At 49.2% G+C, this 20,312-nt stretch overlaps 1 protein-coding gene across 1 annotated transcript in view; it reads left to right on the plus strand.

The window, feature by feature from the left end:
- SLC13A2 (solute carrier family 13 member 2) overlaps nucleotides 1-20,312 on the plus strand; it is a 40,612-nt gene that overhangs the window by 12,263 nt on the left and 8,037 nt on the right. The window contains exons 3-9 of the mRNA XM_038759274.1: nucleotides 10,008-10,136; nucleotides 11,066-11,202; nucleotides 11,312-11,523; nucleotides 12,680-12,881; nucleotides 13,991-14,113; nucleotides 16,923-17,141; nucleotides 19,914-20,023. Of these exons, the coding sequence (XP_038615202.1) occupies nucleotides 10,008-10,136; nucleotides 11,066-11,202; nucleotides 11,312-11,523; nucleotides 12,680-12,881; nucleotides 13,991-14,113; nucleotides 16,923-17,141; nucleotides 19,914-20,023 (1,132 nt within the window). The remainder of the gene's footprint in view (nucleotides 1-10,007; nucleotides 10,137-11,065; nucleotides 11,203-11,311; nucleotides 11,524-12,679; nucleotides 12,882-13,990; nucleotides 14,114-16,922; nucleotides 17,142-19,913; nucleotides 20,024-20,312) is intronic.

The raw sequence follows: 20,312 nt of genomic DNA on the forward strand, positions 1-20,312 counted from the left end.
GACAAGTGGCAGAGCTGGGATTAGAACCCAGGTCCTTCTATAATAATAATAATAATGATGGCATTTGTCAGGTGCTTACTACGTGCCAAGCACTGTTCTAAGCGCTAGGGTAGATACAGGTAATCAGGTTGTCCCACGTGAGGCTCTCGGTCTTAATCCCCGTTTTACGGATGAGGTAACTGAGGCACAGAGGTGTTAAATGACTGGCCCAAAGTCGTACAGCTGATAAGTGGCAGAGCCGGGATTGGAACCCACAACCTGTGATTCCCAGACCCAAAATTATTATTATCCCCTAGGCCCTGCTGCTTCCCTGGAATCATTTTCCTGTCTTTTGGTTGGACCACACCAAGTTCCCAGTGAGCGGAGACATGGCTCTGGGTTTCAAGGGCCCCAGAAGAGTTCTCGCACCCTTCTTTGACCTCCAGCCAATGATTTAATCAACCAGTGGTATTTAATGAGTGCTTACTGTGTGCAAAACACTGTGCTGAGTGCTTGGGCAAGTCACTTAACTTCTCTGTGCCTCAGTTCCCTCACCTGTAAAATGGGGATTAAAACTGTGAGCCCCCCGTGGGGCAACCTGATCACCTTGTAACCTCCCCAGCACTTAGAACAGCGCTTTGTGTATAGTAAGCACTTAATAAATACCATTATTATTATTATTATTATTGGAAGAGTACAATACACCAGATTTGGAAGACATTTTCCCTTCCCACAGTGAGTTTACAGTCTACAGCGTGGCTCAGTGGAAAAAGCACGGGCTTTGGAGTCAGAAGTCATGGGTTTAAATCCCGGCTCCACCACTTGTCAACTGTGTGATTTTGGGCAAGTCACTTAACTTCTCTGGGCCTCAGTTCCCTCATCTGTAAAAGGGGGATGAAGACTGTGAGCCCCATGTGGGACAACCTGATCACCTTGTAAATTCCCCAGAGCTTAGAACAGTGCTCTGCACATAGTAAGTGCTTAATAAATGCCATTATTATTATTATTATTATTAAACTGAAACAACCCTATCTGGCGGGAAGTGGGGGGGTATTCGCCAAGTGCCTGCTGGATGCAATGCGTTGCGGGAAGAGCTTGGGAACATACCACAGAAACAAGGCACGTGTTCCCTGCCCACAAGGAGCTGACACTCCGATGGGGCAGACAGACATGGCAATATCTATAAATGGATTGACTCGTCCACAGACTAGGTAGCTATAGACAAATGCCGACTTCTTTATGGCTAATAGCCCTTCCTTATGGCTAATAGTCTGGGCTCGGTGAAGAGCGAGATCAGTTGTGCCAGGGCTCTAAGAGCTCGCCTTATCCTTGGAAAAGGTCAGTCAGGAGGCTCTCAGTCACCTCTCCTCTTGGGATCTGTTCTCTGACTTTCCCACGATCCCGGGGGCTGCACTCCGTCTCCTTTCCCGGGTGTCCGCGGCCTCTCTCCGACGTGGCAATGGAAAAAAATTGTGGATGCGAGAAAGGGCAATAGAGGAGAAAGTAGGTTGTAAGTAGGGGATGATTCTGTAAATTGGCTGGGTTAGGTGGATTTTCTTGAATTTTAGAATCAATCACTAACTCTCCATTTGGGGATTAGTCTTAGGTTGAAACCCAATTCCTGAAAGCTCTGTCCAAGTACACTGGTTTAAATGAGTTGCTGACTGTCTTTTCTAAGATTAAAAAGAAAGTACAAAATAAATTCATCAAGATGAAGCTATGATGACTCTTACAAACAGTTACTCTCGGCTGACACGTCGGAGTTGGCCCAGGGCTCCTATGCGAAGGGCTGACCAGGGCTACGAGGAGGGGGAGGGCCCTGGGGCTCCTTGGGACTGGCATCACGAGGTCAAGCTGTCTTTCCTCAGGACGGTGCTCCTTTACTCTTGGTCAGTTTGTTATCAGACTCTTCAAGTAAAGCCACATTCCCACGAGTTGGGCCCTGATGCACAGAGGTTAAACATTGAGCTGAGGGAGGGGTGTAATAAACCAGGACAAGTCCACTCTGGAGTCTGACCCTTTAGCCCAGCTAAATGTCTCCGGAGAAGGTGGTACCATCAGCGGTGGCCCCCGGGCCTCTCTGTCCACGTTTCTGGGGACCAAACTCTTGTTTTCAGCCATGAAAGCAAGTTTTCAGCTTGGGGAGACAGCATTCATTCAATCGTATTTACTGAGCGCTTACTGTGTGCAGAGCACTGGACTAAGCGCTTGGGAAGTACAAGTTGGCAACATATAGAGACGGTACCTACCCAACAGTGGGCTCACAGTCTAGAAGGGGGAGATAGAGAACATGGCTTAATGGACACAACACAGGCCCGGGAGTCAGAAGGACCTGTGTTCTAATCCCGGCTCCACCACTTGTCTGCTGTGTGACTTTGGGGAAGTCGTTCAACTTCTCTGTGCCGCGGTTCTCTCATCCGTAAAACGGGGATTAAGACTGGGAGCTCCACGTTGGACACGGGCTGTGTCCAATCTGATTAGCTTGTAAGCGCTTAGTACAGTGCTCTGCACACAGTAAGCACTCAATAAATATGATTGATTGATTGATTGATCTATCCCAGTGCTTTGAACAGTGCCTGGCTCATAGTAAGCGCTTAACGAATACTCTAGACTGTGAGCCCGTTGTTGGGTAGGGACCGTCCCTATATGTTGCCAACTTGTACTTCCCAAGCGCTTAGTACAGTGCTCTGCATACAGTAAGCGCTCAATAAATACGATTGAATGAATACCGTAAAAAAAGGGTAAGGAGCTCCGGCAGACGCTTGGATTGGTGCGATCATTCCCAGCGGTCGTCTCTCTCCTGGGTCTCGCGGACCCCCGGCTGGTTAGCTGGAGGCGTCAAGGGAAGCCAAGTCAGTTAATCAATGGTATTTATCCTACACTTAATAATAACAATAATAATGGTGTTTATTAAGCGCTACCTATGTGCAAAGCACTGTTCTAAGCACTGGGGAGGTTACAAGGTGATCAGGTTGTCCCACGGGGGGCTCACAGTCTTCATCTCCATTTTACAGATCATGTAACTGAGGCCCAGAGAAGTCTTCTAGACTGTGAACCCACTGTTAATATGTTTTGTTTGTTCTCTGTCTCCCCCTTTTAAACTGTGAGCCCACTGTTGGGTAGGGACCGTCTCTATATGTTGCCAACTTGTACTTCCCAAGCGCTTAGTACGGTGCTCTGCACACAGTAAGCGCTCAATAAATACGATTGAATGAATGAATGAATGAATGAATGAAGTGACTTGCCCGAAGTCACCCAGCTGACAAGTGGCGGAGCCGAGATTTGAACCCATGATATTTATTACTCTATTTATCTATTTATTTTACTTGTACATATCTATTCTATTTATTTTGTTAATATGTTTGGTTTTGTTCTCTGTCTCCCCTTTCTAGACTGTGAGCCCACTGTTGGGTAGGGACTGTCTCTATATGTTGCCAACTTGTACTTCCCAAGTGCTTAGTCCAGTGCTCTGCACACAGTAAGCGCTCAATAAATACGATTGATTGATTGATTGACTGTCTCTATATGTTGCCAACTTGTACTTCCCAAGCGCTTAGTCCAGTGCTCTGCACACAGTAAGCGCTCAATAAATACGATTGATTGATTGCTTGATTGACTCCAAAGCCCGGGCTCTTTCCACCGAGCCACGCTGCTTCTCTGTACTCAAGGCACCGGGGAGGAACACACAACAGAGTTGTTAGGCAGCGATCCCTGCCCACAGGGAGTTTACAACTTACAGAAGTCCAAAGGACGGACTCTGGCGCTGCCCCGGGGAAGGGGGTTGGCAGCTCAGCTCACCGTGTACCCACCTCCGGCGAGGGGCACCCACCCGGCTCCCGTTTAGACCCGCTGACCCGGACGGCCCCCGAGGATTAACAGCCGCGGCCGGGGGGAGGGAAGAGTTGAGCCCAGAGTCCAGGAGGGCCACCGCCCGCACGCGGTCCAGAGGACGGCGGACGGGCCGGACGGGGAGGCGGCCGGGGTTCAGCCAATCGGGCACCGGACGGGGCTATCGCCGATGGGGCGAGAGCCAGAAGAACTGCTGCGCTGGCAGAAGCGCCCCATCCTCACGGCCAAGCGGGGAAAGGAGGAGGTTGGGAGAGGAGCTGTTCCAGGCCAAGGGCTCCAGGCCTCCGCGGGCACCCGCTACCCTGGCACGGCCAGGGGTGGAGGGAGGGAGAGTCCGACCGCGGGTTTTTTTTTTATAATGGCATTTATTAAGCGCTTACTATGTGCAAAGCACCGTTCTAACCACTGGGGAGGTTGCAAGGTGATCAGGTTGTCCCACGGGGGGCTCACAGTCTTCATCCCCATTTTCCAGATGAGGTAACTGAGGCCCAGAAAATCAATCATATTTATTGAGCGCTTACAGTGTGCAGAGCACTGGACTAAGCGCTTGGGAAGTCCAAGTTGGCAACGTAGAGAGACGGTCCCTACCCAACAGCGGGCTCACAGTCTAGAAGGGGGAGACGGAGAACAAAACCAAACATATTAACCAAATAAAATAAATAGAATAGATATGTACAAGTAAAATAAATAAATAAATAGAGTAATAAATACGTACATACATATATACAGGTGCGGTGGGGAAGGGAAGGAGGTAAGGCGGGGGGGTGGAGACGGGGAGGAGGGGGAGAGGAAGGAGGGGGCTCAGAGAAGTGAAGTGACTTGCCCAAAGTCACACAGCTGACAATTGGTGGAGCCAGGATTTGAACCCCTGACCTCTGACTCCAAAGCCCGGGCTCTTTCCACTGAGCCACACTGCTTCAACCAGCTCCTTTTGGGTCTTCCTAACCAAGATCCGGGGGTGGGTGGGAGGCAGGACCGGGAACAGAAGCAGCATGGCCCAGTGGATAGAAGTCCCTTCTAGACTGTGAGCCCACTGTTGGGTAGGGACCGTCTCTATATGTTGCCAACTTGGACTTTCCAAGAGCTTAGTACAGTGCTCTGCACACAGTAAGCTCTCAATAAATACGAGTGAATGAATGAAGTACGGGCTTGGAAGTCGGAAGGTCGTGAGGTCTAATCCCGGCTCCGCCACTTGTCTGCTGTGCAAGTCACTTCACTTCTCTGGGCCTCAGTTACCTCGTCTGTAAAATGGGGATTAAAACTGTGAGTCCCCCGTGGGGCAACCTGATCACCTTGTAACCTCCCCAGCGCTTAGAACAGTGCTTTGCACATAGTAAGCACCTAACAAATACCATTATTAATTAATTCTGTGCCTCAGTTCCCTCATCTGTAGAATGGAGAGTAAGACTGGGACCCCCATGTGGGACAGGGATTGTGTCCAACCGATAACCTTGTATCTACTCCAGCACTTAGAACAGTACTTAGGGAAGCAGCGTGGCTCAGTGGAAAGAGCCCGGACTTTGGAGTCAGAGGTCAGGGGTTCAAATCCCAGCTCCACCAATTGTCAGCTGGGTGACTTTGAACAAGTCACTTCACTTCTCTGGGCCTCAGTTCTCTCATCTGTAAAATGGGGATGAAGACTGTGAGCCCCCCGTGGGACAACCTGATCACCTTGTAACCTCCCCAGCGCTTAGAACAGTGCTTTGCACATAGTAAGCACTTAATAAATGCCATTATTATTATTATTAATGTTTTGTTGTCTGTCTCCCCCTTCTAGACTGTGAGCCTGTTGTTGGGTAGGGACCATTTCTATATGTTGCTGACTTGTACTTCCCAAGCGCTTAGTACAGCGCTCTGCACACAGTAAGCGCTCAATAAATACGATTGATTGATTGATTGATGTTGCTGACTTGTACTTCCCAAGCGCTTAGTACAGTGCTCTGCACACAGTAAGCGCTCAATAAATACGATTGATTGGTTGATTGATGTTGCCGACTTGTACTTCCCAAGCGCTTAGTACAGTGCTCTGCACACAGTAAGCGCTCAATAAATACGATTGATTGGTTGATTGATGTTGCCGACTTGTACTTCCCAAGCGCTTAGTACAGTGCTCTGCACACAGTAAGTGCTCAATAAATACGACTGAATGAATGATTGAATGAATAAATACAATCGAATGAATGAATGACTGTACCTAACAAATACCATGATTATTATTATTATTATTATTAGGACCAGCGCCTTGGCACAGCGTTGCTCAGTTCTTGTTTGGTCAATCTCACCCCTTGACTAATCCCCACCCTGCTGGCCCTGCTCCCCTTGCGTCTCCAGCCCGGTCTCAGCCTCCTCAGTGCCGTCACGCGGGCCCGGGTGATGTCAGCCGCCCTCGGACAATGGCGTTGGTCGTGCGCGGAGACACGGACAGATGGACAACAAAGGCCCAGTGCGTCCGTGGGTTCCTCGCTCCCGGGGTCTGGTCGTTGCCCTTCTCGGGAGGTGGAGCTGACGTTGGCAGCCCAGGGGTGGATCAGGGTCAGGGCTTCAGTGTGGTCCTCTGTCTCTCCTGGACTCACCCCGTTGTTTTTTTTTAATGGTATTTTTTAAGCACTCACTATGTGTCAAGCACTGTTCTAAGCACTGGGGTACGTACAAGTTAAGCAGGCCGGTATAGTCCCTGTCCCACATGGGGAACAAGCCTGGAATCCCCATTTTGCAGTCAAGGAAACTGAGGCATAGAGAAGAGAAGTGACTAAGGTCACAGAGTAGTCAAGGGACAGGGCCGGGGTTGGAACTCAGGTCCTCTGGATCCCAGGCCCGGCTCTTCCCATTCATTCATTCATAATAATAATAATAATGATGGCATTTATTAAGCACTTACTATGTGCGAAGCACTGTTCTAAGCGCTGGGGAGGTTACAAGGTGATCAGGTTGTCCCACGGGGGGCTCACAGTCTTCATCCCCATTTCACAGATGAGGGAACTAAGGCCCGGAGAAGTTAAGTGACTTGCCCAAAGTCACACAGCTGACATTTGGCAGAGCCGGGATTTGAACCCATGACCTCTGACTCCAAAGCCCGGGCTCTTCTCCACTGAGCCACGCTGCTTATCAATAATGGCATTTATTAAGCGCTTACTATGCGCAAAGCACTGTTCTAAGCACTGGGGAGGTTACCAGGTGATCAGGTTGTCCCGCGGGGGGCTCACAATCTTAATACCCCTTTAACAGATGAGGTAACCGAGGCACCGAGAAGTGAAGTGACTTGCCCAGTCACGCAGCTGACAATTGGCGGAGCTGGGATTTGAACCCATGACCTCTGACTCCAAATCCTGGGCTCTTTCCATTGAGCCACACTGCGCTGGGATGGACAGCGTTCATTCAGTCGTATTTATTGAGCGCTTACTGTGTGCAGAGCACTGTACTCAGCGCTTGGGAAGTACAAGTTGGCAACATAGAGAGACGGTCCCTACCCAACAGTGGGCTCACAGTCTAGAAGGGGGAGACGGAGATCAAAACAAAACATATTAACAAAATAAAATAAATAGAATATGTACAAGTAAAATAGAGTAATAAATACGTAAAAACATATATACATATATACAGGTGCTGTGGGGAAGGGAAGGAGGTAAGGCGGTGGGGGGATGGAGAGGGGGAGGAGGGGGAGAGGAAGGAGGGGGCTCAGTCTGGGAAGGCCTCCTGGACCCACTCGACCGCGCTCCTTCCCTGGGTTTTGGGGGGCCCTTCTCTCCTCAGCTCCAGCTCTGGATGGGGCAGGGTAGGGGGTGGTAAATTCCTATTGATTTTTCCTTCCACTGGACAATTTCTCAGACCCCAAACTCCAGCTGCCCACTGCACTCGCTCCCACCGAGACTGAAAATCTCTCCCTCCGAATGACCCTCAGCTTCCGCACCCTGAGACCCTTTGGTATTCCCATAGTAAGCGCTTAATAAATGCCATTATCATTATTATTATTCATTCATTCATTCAATCGTATTTATTGAGCGCTTACTGTGTGCAGAGCACTGTACTAAGAGCTTGGGAAGTCCAAGTCGGCAATATATAGAGACGGTCCCTACCCAACAATGGGCTTACAGTCTGGAAGGGGGAGACAGACAACACAACAAAACGTATTAACAAAATAAAATAAATAGAATAGTGAATATGTACAAGTAAAATAAACATATAAATATATATTCGCTTAATAAATGCCCTCGCTATTATTAAAATCAATCGTATTTATCGAGCGCTTACTGTTATTATTATTATTCCCTGTCTCTGCTCTTTCCTACCCAGCTCCTGCTTCCTGCTTTCCCAGTGTTCTCCAGCCTGGATTTCTTTCATACAGTCATGGAATCGAAGGGCAGGAAGGTCATTTAAGCCAACCCCCCCACCACACATACACGCCTCCAGCCATGATTTTTATCTAAAATGTTCTTTTCTTCTTAGGACCGGCCCCTCCCCTCTCTGTCCCCCTGCCTCTTAATAATAATGATAATTAGGGTACTTGTTAAGCGCTCCCTATGTGCCAAGTACTGCTCTAAGCACTGGGGTAGATACAACTTAATTGAGTTTGTTACAGTCCCTGTCCCACATGGGACTCACACTCTCATCCCCATTTTCCAGATGAGGTAACTGAGACAAAGAGAAGTGAAGCGACTTGCCCAAGGTCACGCAGCAGGCATGTGGAGGAGTCAGGATTAGAACCCATGACCTCCTGACTCCCAAGTTCATCCCGGGCTCTATCCACTAAACCACACTGTTTCTCACGCTGCCCCGAGCTCTCCAGACCCCAGAAGTACCGTCCTCTTTGGTTTGGCCCTGGGTACCAATCCATTCTTTGTCTGTCTCCCGGCTTCTAGACTGTGAGCCCGTTGTTGGGTAGGGATTGTCTCTATTTTGTAGCCGAATCGTACTTTCCAAGCGCTTAGTACAGTGCTCTGCACACAGTAAGCGCTCAATAAATACGATTGAATGAATTGACTGCATTAATGAATTCTTCTAGGCTGGAAGCTCCCTTTCTAGTCTTGAAAGCTCCCTTGGGGGCAGGGAATGCAAACTCTCAAGTGTTTATAGAACCGTTTAATAATAATAATAATAATAATAATAATGGCATTTATTAAGTGCTTACTATGTGCAAAGCACTGTTCTAAGTGCTGGTGAGGTTACAAGGTGATCAGGTTGTCCCAGGGGGGCTCACAGTCTTAATCCCCATTTTACAGATGAGATAACTGGGGTCCAGAGAAGTGAAGTGACTTGCCCAAAGTCACACAGCTGACAATTGGCAGAGCCGGAATTTGAACCCATGACCTCTGACTCCAAAGCCCGGGCTCTTTCCACTGAGCCACGCTGCTTCTTTTTAATTAATTGATTCCCTGGCAACTGGGTCCTCTTCCCCAGGCCCTTGGGAGAAGCCTCTTGAATTCATTCATTCAATCATATTTATTGAGCACTTACTGTGTGCAGAGCACTGTACTAATCGCTTGGAAAGTACAAGTTGGCGACATATAGAGAAGGTCCCTACCCAGCAACGGGCTCACAGTCTAGAATAATAATAATAATAGCAATAACAATAATAATAATAATAATAATAATAATGGCATTTATTAAGTGTTATGTGAAAAGCACTGTTCTAAGCACTGGGGAAGTTACAAGGTGATCAGGTGGGGCTCACAGTCTTAATCCCCATTTTACAGATGAGGTAACTGAGGCCCAGAGAAGTTAAATGACTTGCCCAAAGTCACCCAGCTGACAAGTGGTGGAGCCGGGATTTGAACCCATGACCTCTGACTCCAAAGCCCGGGCTCTTTCCACTGAGCCACGCTGCCTCTCTTTAATTGATTCCCTGGCAACTGGATCCTCTTCCCCAGGTCCTTGGGAGAAGCCTCTTGAATTCATTCATTCATGATTGATTGATTCATTCAATCGTATTAAGCACTTACTGTATGCAGAGCACTGTACTAAGCGCTTGGGAAGTACAAGTTGGTGACATATAGAGAGGGTCCCTACCCAACAACGGGCTCACAGTCTAGAAGAGACTGGGGGTGGACAGGCGGACGAACCGGACAGGCGGAGGCTGGGGCCTTCCACCCCAGTGCTTAGAACAGTGCCTGGCACATAGTAAGCACTTCACAAATACCATCATTTTTATGCTGATGATTTGGAACAATCTCTCCCCATTGCAGGAAGCCCGATGCGCCTACGTCATCATCATCATGGCCCTTTTCTGGTGTACCGAGGCCCTGCCCCTGGCCATCACCGCCCTGCTCCCCGTGATCCTCTTCCCTCTCATGGGCATCATGGAGTCCGAAAAGGTGAGTGGCCCGCTGGCCGCATGGTGCCATCCTGGGACCCGGGCAGCCACGATGTGGGGGGGGAGGCAGGACCCTGGGGATTGAGGGGCCTCTCCCTGAGGGTGAAATCAGCTCCATCCCTCTGCCCTTCTGTTCCTGGGAATTGTCGCTCACTCCCAGTTCAGCCTCACAGCTCCTTTGCCAGCCTGGTAGCCATAATAATAATAATAATAATGATGATGGTATTTGCTAAGCGCTTACTATGTGCAAGGCACTGTTCTAAGCACTGGAGGAATACAAGGTGATCAGGTTGTCGCACGTGGTGCTCACAGTCTTAATCCCCATTTTACAGATGAGGGAAGTGAGGAACCAGAGAACTTAAGTGGCTTGCCCAAGGTCACACAGCTGACAAGTGGCGGAGCAGGGATTCGAACCCACGACCTCTGACTCCCAAGCCCGGGCTCTTTCCACTGAGCCACGTTGCTTCTCTGGCCACGCCAGCCAGCCAGCCCACCCTTTCCCCAGGGAGGATCCAAGGAGAAAAATCACCCTGCTTCTCCCTCTGTTAATCCCTCCGGGTCAATGGGGGAGAGCCTGAAGCCAAAACTGTGACATAAAATCACAACGTCATCATAATGATGGTATTAATTCCTTCCTATGTGCCGTCTTCTGTGCTAAGCACTGGGATAGACACAAGCTAAAGAGATTAGGTACGGTCCCTGTCTTTCGCTTGCCCCGGGTCTTACGGTTCAAAATTACCCCACTGCCACCATTTTTGCTAGAAGACAAACAGAGGGATAGCCGGATTCTCGGTTCCTGCGGCCAACGTGGGTCCAGAATCCTAGAAGGCGGACGAGGCTGAGGTCTGGAGCCGGGGGACTTCGGGGTGCAGGCCTGGCTTGGGGGTGCTGTCCTCTGACCAGCCTTTCCAACCTGTCCCGGTCCTGCAGGTGTGTATGGAGTACCTAAAGGACACCAACATGCTCTTCATTGGGGGGCTGCTAGTGGCCACGGCGGTGGAGCAATGGAACCTCCATAAACGCATCGCCCTCCAGGTTCTTCTCATCATCGGGGTGCGCCCTGCCCTGTGAGTGTAGGCGGCGGGCCGGAATTGGGGGCGGCGGGGGGCCTTGGGCGGGAAGACGTCGACGATGAAGCCAGGACCTCCCAGTGATGGCTCCTCGTCCGTCCCGCAGGCTGATCCTGGGTTTCATGGTCGTCACGGCCTTCCTGTCCATGTGGATCAGCAACACAGCCACCACGGCCATGATGGTGCCCATCGCTCACGCGGTGCTGGACCAGCTCTATAATTCCAACAGCGGGGAGGCCGAAGAGGGGACCGTCAACCACTCCTTCGAGCTCCAGGAGCCGGTAGAGCCCACCCCGGAGAAAGGAGCCCCCAAGCAAGGTGATGAGGATGAGAACGAGGGCACCGGTGCCTGGGATTCTACCCTATTCGGCCCACCGGGGATGTCCCCAGGTTGACGCTTAGGACAGTGTTGGACGAATAGCAGGTGCTTCACAAATGCCATCTTAAAAAAAAAAAGCAAGCTCCCCGCCGGCTCACCAGGAAAATGGCCCGCCGTCTCTCTGGGGCGTCCCGGCCCTGACGAGCAGTTACCAGGTTGTCCCATGCCAGAGGGGGAGGTGACGGAAGGACCAGAGGCCAGAGGCAAAGTGAGGGGCAGCATGGGCAGCACGTCCCGGGGCGGGTGTGAGCAGGGGGACAGGGGTCCAGGGGGACCGAGGCCTGAAAAGAGGACGTTAAGACAGATGGCAGAGGGGCCGGGATGAACCAAGATGGGCGGCAGGCCAACAGGAATTTGCAGAAACAGGCCTCAAGCGCTTAGTACAGTGCTCTGCACACAGTAAGTGCTCAATAAATACGATTGATTGATTGAGAGAACCTCCCACTAGGGAGAGACCTAGTAACCGTAACCATTAATAATCATGGTGTCTGTTAAGCACTTGCTACATACCAGACACTGTACTAAACACTGGGATAGAGGCAAGGCAATCAGGACCGGCCCCACCCGGGGCTCATGGTCTAAGTAGGAGGGAGAGCAGGTATGAATACCCATTTGACAGATGAGGAAACTGAGGCCCAGAGGCGTTTAAGTGACTTGGACAAGGTCTCACGGTACGCAAGCAGCTGATCCATGACCAGAACCCCAGTCTTCTGACGCCCAGCCAGGGCTGTGTTCTTGCCACTAGGCCACACCGCCTCCCCAGAGAGCAGAGAACTCCACAGGCCAGCGAAGGTGGCGGCAACCGAGGAGTCCAGCCTCCCCCAGCGGCTGCTGCCCTCCCCGCCTGGTCTTTCAGGGCTCTTCTCTGTCTGCTTTCAGACTCAGGAAGAAGGGGAAGGAGTTCGTGAAGAACCGTGGGCCTCCTCAGGCTCATCGTAACTTGACCGCCTTCTCAGCCGGTCAGTCGGCCAGTCCGTCGTATTTAATGAGGGCTCACCGTTTGCCGAGCACTATACTAAGCACTTGGAAGAGTACAGCCCCACAATATTCAGACGTATTTCCTGCCCACAATATGCTCCCACTCTCTTCCCCCAGATAATGGCTTCGTGCCAGCCCCCCTCAACTCCAGTTCCCAGCTGCAGCAGCAACTGCAGCTGCAACAGCGACAGAAAAAAGAAGAGCATTACCGCTTCTCCCAGGGGATAAGCCTCTGCGTCTGTTACGCCGCCAGCATTGGGGGCATCGCCACGCTGACGGGCACCACGCCCAACCTGGTGCTTCAGGGGCAAATTAACTCGTAAGTACGAGCCATCTCCCCGCAGCTCCCCACGGGGGTCACTGGCCATGCCCCCCCACTTCACTTCCAGGAGCCCACTGAACAATATAATATCTTCTAGGCCTAAGGCACGCAAGGAAGAGACAGCTCAGGCCTGTGAGGTGTCCAACCCTGCCACAACAGACTGGCAGACACGAGGGGCTGTGTTGGGGGCATTGTGTGAGCGGCAATTTGGACGTCCAAATCGATTTTGGCCTCATTAATTTTTGGCGGCCTGCAGAGTTGGTGGAACTGCTTGCTAAAGATGGTGGCATGCTCAGATTTCCCATAATTTGGGGTCTGCATCCCTTACTGGGGGAAGGAGAGGATCATTTGTCCAGTTTTCAGCTGATCATTCCCCTGTCTGGAGTGGACACAGGCCCCGGATGCCTTCATCTGTATTTTTTTTCCATTTTTTTTAAATGCCCAGCCTCTGTCTCCGAATTGCAAGGGTCAGGAGCCAAATCCATGTTTATGGGGATCTGGGAGGGGAATGAGAAAGCTCTGGAGCAAGTTGGGGAGTCATGGGGTCCCCCGACAAATGCTTTGGGTTTTGCAGTTTTCCACAAAGAGATGTTGTGAGTCCTTGGGATTCCTCGTATGTAACTCAGGGCTGCAATGTTTGCCTTTACTCCCGGTTCGGTGCCGGTCCGGGGATGGCGGAGGGAGCATCCCTGAGAGCCGACAGGCCCCCTAGTTCCTCACAAACCCCGCGATAAAGGAAAACTGATGCACAAGAGCACTGTCTCTTCTGCCATCACCTCGCAGTCTAGCTAGTCGCCCACACGCCTTCAAAGGACGTTCCCCAGCGTAGTAGAGGCGCACTGGGGAGGGCTGAGGCTTTCCCACCTGCTCAGCCTTTATCCCTCAGAGAGCTTGGTTACTGTTCATTGAAATCACTGGAGAACAACTGGAGAGGATGAACCGCCCATTGGCAAGTGAAGGGAAGCCTCAGGGCAGAGGAGCGAAGCAGGATGGCAAAATCCTTTCTCCCTTGGAAAATCCGGTCGGGGATCCGGGTGCCATTTTTGTGAGAGGGCAAATAGGATGTGTTTTACTGGGGTTCAGTGACCCTGTACTCACCTCCGCAGGATCTTTCCAGACAACTCCAATGTGGTGAATTTTGCTTCCTGGTTCATCTTTGCTTTCCCCACCATGATCATCCTACTCCTGCTCGCCTGGATCTGGATTCAGGTCCTCTTTCTGGGAGTCAAGTAAGCTTCTTCAACCTCCCTCTTCCCTCACTTTTCCCTCCAAAACACACACACCGTAGTCCCTGGAGTTTAGCCCAGTCACAGGGAGCCTGGTCGAGGCAGGAGGAGACTGGCTGGGTTTGGAGCCAAGAGAACGGGGAAGGGGCAGGGACAGTCCGTTTCAACTCCCATATATATATTCTCCACTCCTAGCACCATGGCACTTATGTTATTATTATTATTCTTCTTCTTATTATTATTATTAATTACCGTCAATCGGTTCCAATTCATAGCGACTCCATGGATATACCCTCCCCAGAACGTCCTATCCTCTGCCATAGTCCGCAACCCTTCCCATTATCGTTGTTGCGCATATTCGTTCATTCATTCATTCAATCGTATTTACTGAGCGCTTACCGTGTGCAGAGCACTGTTCTAAGCGCTTGGGAAGAACAAGTCGGCAACATAGAGAGACGGTCCCTACCCAACAACGGGCTCACAGTCTAGAAGGGGGAGGCAGACAACAAAACCAAACGTAAACAGGTGTCAAAACTGTCAGAATAAATAGAATTATACCTAATGTATTTATTTATTAATATTAATTCCTGCCTCCCCCTCTAGGCTGTAAGCTCATTGTGGTCAGGGAATGTGTCTGTTCATGGTTATATTGGGCCCTCCCAAGCACTTAGTACAATGCTTTGCACAAAGTAAGAGCTCAATAAATACGATTGAAAGAATGAATACTTTCCCAAAGCTCTTAGTATAGCACTCTGCCCATAGTAAGTGCTCAATAAATTCCACTGTTGACGTATCTGTTTCTGGTTACATATTGGGCCCTCCCAAGCACTTTGTACAGTGCTTTGCAAAAAGTAAGAGCTCAATAAATACGATTGAAAGAATGAATACTTTCCCAAAGCTCTTAGTATAGCACTCTGCCCATAGTAAGTGCTCGATAAATTCCACTGTTGATGTGTCTGTTTATAGTTACATTGAGCCCTCCCAAGCACTTAGTACAGTGCTTTGCACAAAGAGCTCAATAAATATGATCAAATGAATGAATGCCTTCCCAAAGCTCTTAGTATAGCACTCTGCCCATAGTAAGTGCTCGATAAATTCCACTGTTGACGTATCTGTTTCTGGTTACATATTGGGCCCTCCCAAGCACTTAGTACGGTGCTTTGCACAAAGTAAGAGCTCAATAAATACGATCGAATGAATGAATGTTTTCCCAAAGCTCTTAGTATAGCACTCTACCCATAGTAAGTGCTCGATAAATTCCACTGTTGATGTGTCTGTTTATAGTTACATTGAGCCCTCTCAAGCACTTAGTACAGTGCTTTGCACAAAGTAAGAGCTCAATAAATATGATCAAATGAATGAATGCCTTCCCAAAGCTCTTAGTATAGCACTCTGACCATAGTAAGTGCTCGATAAATTCCACTGTTGACGTGTCTGTTTATGATTATATTGGGCCCTCCCAAGCACTTTGTACAGTGCTTTGCACAAAGTAAGAGCTCAATAAGTACAATCAAATGAATGAATGCCTTCCCAAAGCTCTTAGTATAGCACTCTGCCCATACTAAGTGCTCGATAAATTCCACTGTTGACGTATCTGTTTCTGGTTACATATTGGGCCCTCCCAAGCACTTAGTACAGTGCTTTGTGCAAAGTAAGAGCTCAATAAATACAATCGAATGAATGAATGCCTTCCCAAAGCTCTTAGTATAGCACTCTGCCCATAGTAAGTGCTCGATAAATTCCACTGTTGACGTGTCTGTTTATGGTTACATTGGGCCCTCCCAAGCACTTAGTACAGTGCTTTGCACAAAGTAAGAGCTCAATAAATGACTGAATGAATGAATGCTTTCCCAAAGCTCTTAGTATAGCACTCTGCCCATAGTAAGTGCTCGATAAATTCCACTGTTGACGTGTCTGTTTATGGTTTTATTGGGCCTTCCCAAGCACTTTATACAGTGCTTTGCGCAAAGTAAGAGCTCAATAAATGACTGAATGAATGAATGCTTTCCCAAAGCTCTTAGTATAGCACTCTGCCCATAGTAAGTGCTCGATAAATTCCACTGTTGACGTGTCTGTTTATGGTTTTATTGGGCCTTCCCAAGCACTTTATACAGTGCTTTGCGCAAAGTAAGAGCTCAATAAATGACTGAATGAATGAATGCTTTCCCAAAGCTCTTAGTATAGCACTCTGCCCATAGTAAGTGCTCGATAAATTCTGCTGTTGACGTGTCTGTTTATGGTTATATTGGGCCCCCCCCAAGCACTTTGTACAGTGCTTTGCACAAAGTAAGAGCTCAATAAATACGATCGAATGAATGAATGCTTTCCCAAAGCTCTTAGTATAGCACTCTGCCCATAGTAAGTGCTCGATAAATTCCACTGATAGACTGATGGATAGATTGAATGCTTACTCTGTGCTGAGTTCTTGAGAGTACAGCAGAGCAAGTAGATGTGATCCCTGCCTCCAGAGCCTACAGTCTAGCCGGGCAGGATGCCAACTTGGAGTCCCCAGTGGGCAGGGCGGACCTCGGGGTGGGGCCCTCAGGACACCTCCAGCCTCTGGAGCTCCGGGGTGGGGAAGTTGTACTTCCCAAGCGCTTAGTACAGTGCTCTGCACACAGTAAGCGCTCAATAAATGCGATTGAATGAATGGGGAAGCTACAACCTGAACCAGGAGGGACCGGCCATTCCCCGGGTCCACCAGCGGACTGGCCATCCCACACTGGGCCCGGAGACAAACCCGGTGCCGGAATACGGGGCAGGGAGGGAGGTCTCTCCCTCAAAGCGGCGGTTTGCCACCTTTCCCCCACAGTTTCCGGAAGAATTTCAGCTGCGGCGGCAGAGAGAAGGAGAGGGAGCGGGCTGCCTTCCGCATCATCAAGGAGGAGCAGAGGATGCTGGGCCCCATGACCTTCGCTGAGGTGGCCATCACCATCATCTTCGTCCTTTTGGTGCTACTGTGGTTCACCCGTGAGCCCGGCTTCATTCCCGGCTGGGGCACCGTGGCCTTCCCCAACGAGAAAGGGGAGAGGTAAGAGGCTGGTTCCCCCGACCCCGGGTGGGGGACTCAGTGGGGAGACAGGGGCAGGGATGGCCCGGGAGTTCGGGGAGGGATCAGACATGGCTTGCCTCCATTTCCAGACAAGTAGATAGGAGCAGGGACAGCAGGAGCAGCGGGGATTGAGGTTAGAGATTGGGAACAACTTCCTTTCCGTGAGACCCTGAAAAAGGTATCTGAAAGCAGTATTTCATCCTGCTCCGCGGACAGGCGGGAGAGGGATTGGATTGGAGGGCCTTTCAACATTCATTCATTCAATCATATCTATTGAACGCTTACTGTGTGCAGAACACTGTACTAAGCGCTTGGGAAGTCCAAGTTGGCAACATATAGAGATGGTCCCTACCCAACAATGGGCTCACAGTCTAGAAGGGGGGAAAAATGGCATTTATTAAGCGCTTACTATGTGCCAAGCACTGTTCTAAGCACTGGGGAGGTTACAAGGTGATCAGGTTGTCCCATGGGGGGCTCACAGTCTTCATCCCCATATTACAGATGAGGTAACTGAGGCACAGAGAAGTGAAGTGACTTGCCCAAAGTCACACAGCTATTTGGCGGAGTCATGATTTGAACTCATGACCCGACTCCAAAACCTCTGCTCTTTCCACTGAGCCATTTTCCTTGATGCAGAGGATTGGACAAATAATGTGAGCTGGCTTCCCACGTTCCAAGATTCTTCCAGACTGCTTCCTGAGTAATTATAATAATAAGTGTGGTATTTGCTAAGCACTTAGTATGTGCCAAGAACTGTAGTAAACACTGCAGTAGATATATTATCCGCAGATCAGATTCAGTCCCTATCCACATGGGCCTTACATTCAAAGGAAGAGGGAGGACAGGTATTCAAGCCCCATTTTACGGAGGAGGAACTGAGGCACAGAGAAGTGAAGAGACTTGCCCTCAGTCATACGGCAAGCAAGCGGCAGACCTAGGATTAGAATCCAAGTCTCTGGACTCCCAGGTTTCCATTAGGCCGGGCTGCTTTCCTAAATCATCTGATTCTTGTCCTGGGGGCCATCCCACCATCAATCAATCCATGGTATTTATTGAGCGCTTGCTGTATGCACAAAGTACTTTGCACAAAGTAAGAGCTCAATAAATACTATCAAATGAATGAATGCTTTCCCAAAGCTCTCAGTATACCACTCTGCCCATATTAAGTGCTCAATAAATTCCACTGTTGACATGTCTGTTTATGGTTATATTGGGCCCTCCCAAGCACTTAGTACAGTGCTTTGCGCAAAGTAAGAGCTCAGTAAATACTATCAAATAAACGAATGCTTTCCCAAAGCTCTTAGTATACCACTCTGCCCATATTAAGTGCTCAATAAATTCCACTGTTGACATGTCTGTTTATGGTTATATTGGGCCCTCCCAAGCACTTAGTACAGTGCTTTGCGCAAAGTAAGAGCTCAATAAATACTATCAAAACAAATAATAATAATAATGATGGCATTTATTAAGCACTTACTATGTGCAAAGCACTGTTCTAAGCACTGGGGAGGTTACAAGGTGATGAGGTTGTCCCACGTGGGGCTCACAGTCTTCATTCCCATTTTACAGATGAGGTAACCGAGGCCCAGAGAAGTTAAGTGACTTGCCCAAAGTCACACAGCTGACAAGTGGCGGAGCGGGATTTGAACCCATGACCTCTGACTCCAAAGCCCCGGCTCTTTCCACTGAGCCATGCTGCTTTCCCAAAGCTCTTAGTATAACACTCTGCCCATAGTTAGTGCTTGGTAAATTCCACTGTTGACGTGTCTGTTTATGGTTACATTGGGCCCTCCCAAGCACTTAGTACAGTGCTTTGCACAAAATAAGAGCTCAATAAATACAATCAAATGAATGAATGCTTTCCCAAAGCCCTTAGTATAACACTCTGCCCATAGTAAGTGCTCGATAAATTCCACTGTTGACGTGTCTGTTTATGGCTACATATTGGGCCCTCCCAAGCACTTAGTACAGTGCTTTGCGCAAAGAAAGAGCTCAATAAATACTATCGAATAAATGAATGCCTTCCCAAAGCTCTTAGTATAGCACTCTGCCCATAGGAAGTGCTCGATAAATTCCTCTGTTGATGTGTCTGTTTATGGTTACATTGAGCCCTCCCAAGCACTTAGTACAGTGCTTTGAGCAAAGTACGAGATCAATAAATACTATCGAATAAATGAATGCTTTCCCAAAGCTCTGAGTATAGCACTCTGCCCATAGTAAGTGCTCAATAAATTCCACTGTTGACGTGTCTGTTTATGGTTATATTGGGGCCACTCAAGCACTTAGTACAGTGCTTTATGCAAAGTAAGAGCTCAATAAATACGATCGAATGAATGAATGCCTTCCTAAAGCTCTTAGTATAGTACTCTGCCCATAGTAAGTGCTCGATAAATTCCACTGTTGACGTGTCTGTTTACGTTTACATATTGGGCCCTCCCAAGCACTTAGTACAGTGCTTTGCGCAAAGTAAGAGCTCAATAAATACGACTGAATGAACGTACAAACAATCAGTACTCTCTCAAGGCTTAGCAGTTCCAGAACTGAGCCGATGCACGGTGCCACCTCCCCTCCCCATTCATTCATTCATTCATTCGTATTTATTGAGCGCTTACTGTGTGCAGAGCACTGTACTAAGTGCTTGGGAAGTACAAGTTGGCAACATATAGTGAGCGCTTACTGTGTGCAGAGCACTGTACTAAGCGAGACCCCTGGGTTGAAACCCCCCCCCCCCCATGCCACTCTTTCCTGCAGCATGGCCACTGATGCCACCGTGGCCATCTTCATCGGCGTCATCCTCTTCATCGTGCCATCAGAGATCCCGTGCTGTCTATGTAGTAGGACCCGGAGAAGACAGCAGGAGGGTAAGCAGCTGTCTATCTGGGGTCGGAGGGTGGGGGGCCGGGAGTGGCCACCCTGACAGCCAGTCTGTTTCCGCGTCAACCAATCAATCAATCAATGGCACTTATAATAATAATAATAATAATAATTATGGCATTTGTTAAGCACTTACTATGTGCAGAGCACTGTTCTAAGCACTGCGGGGGGATACAAGGTGATCAAGTTGTCCTACGTAAGGCTCACGGCTTAATCCCCATTTTACAGATGAGGGAACTGAGGCCCAGAGAAGTGAAGTGACTTCAATCAATCAAT

Source organism: Tachyglossus aculeatus, chromosome 17 (genome assembly GCF_015852505.1).
Source record: "Tachyglossus aculeatus isolate mTacAcu1 chromosome 17, mTacAcu1.pri, whole genome shotgun sequence".
Lineage (NCBI taxonomy): Eukaryota > Metazoa > Chordata > Mammalia > Monotremata > Tachyglossidae > Tachyglossus > Tachyglossus aculeatus.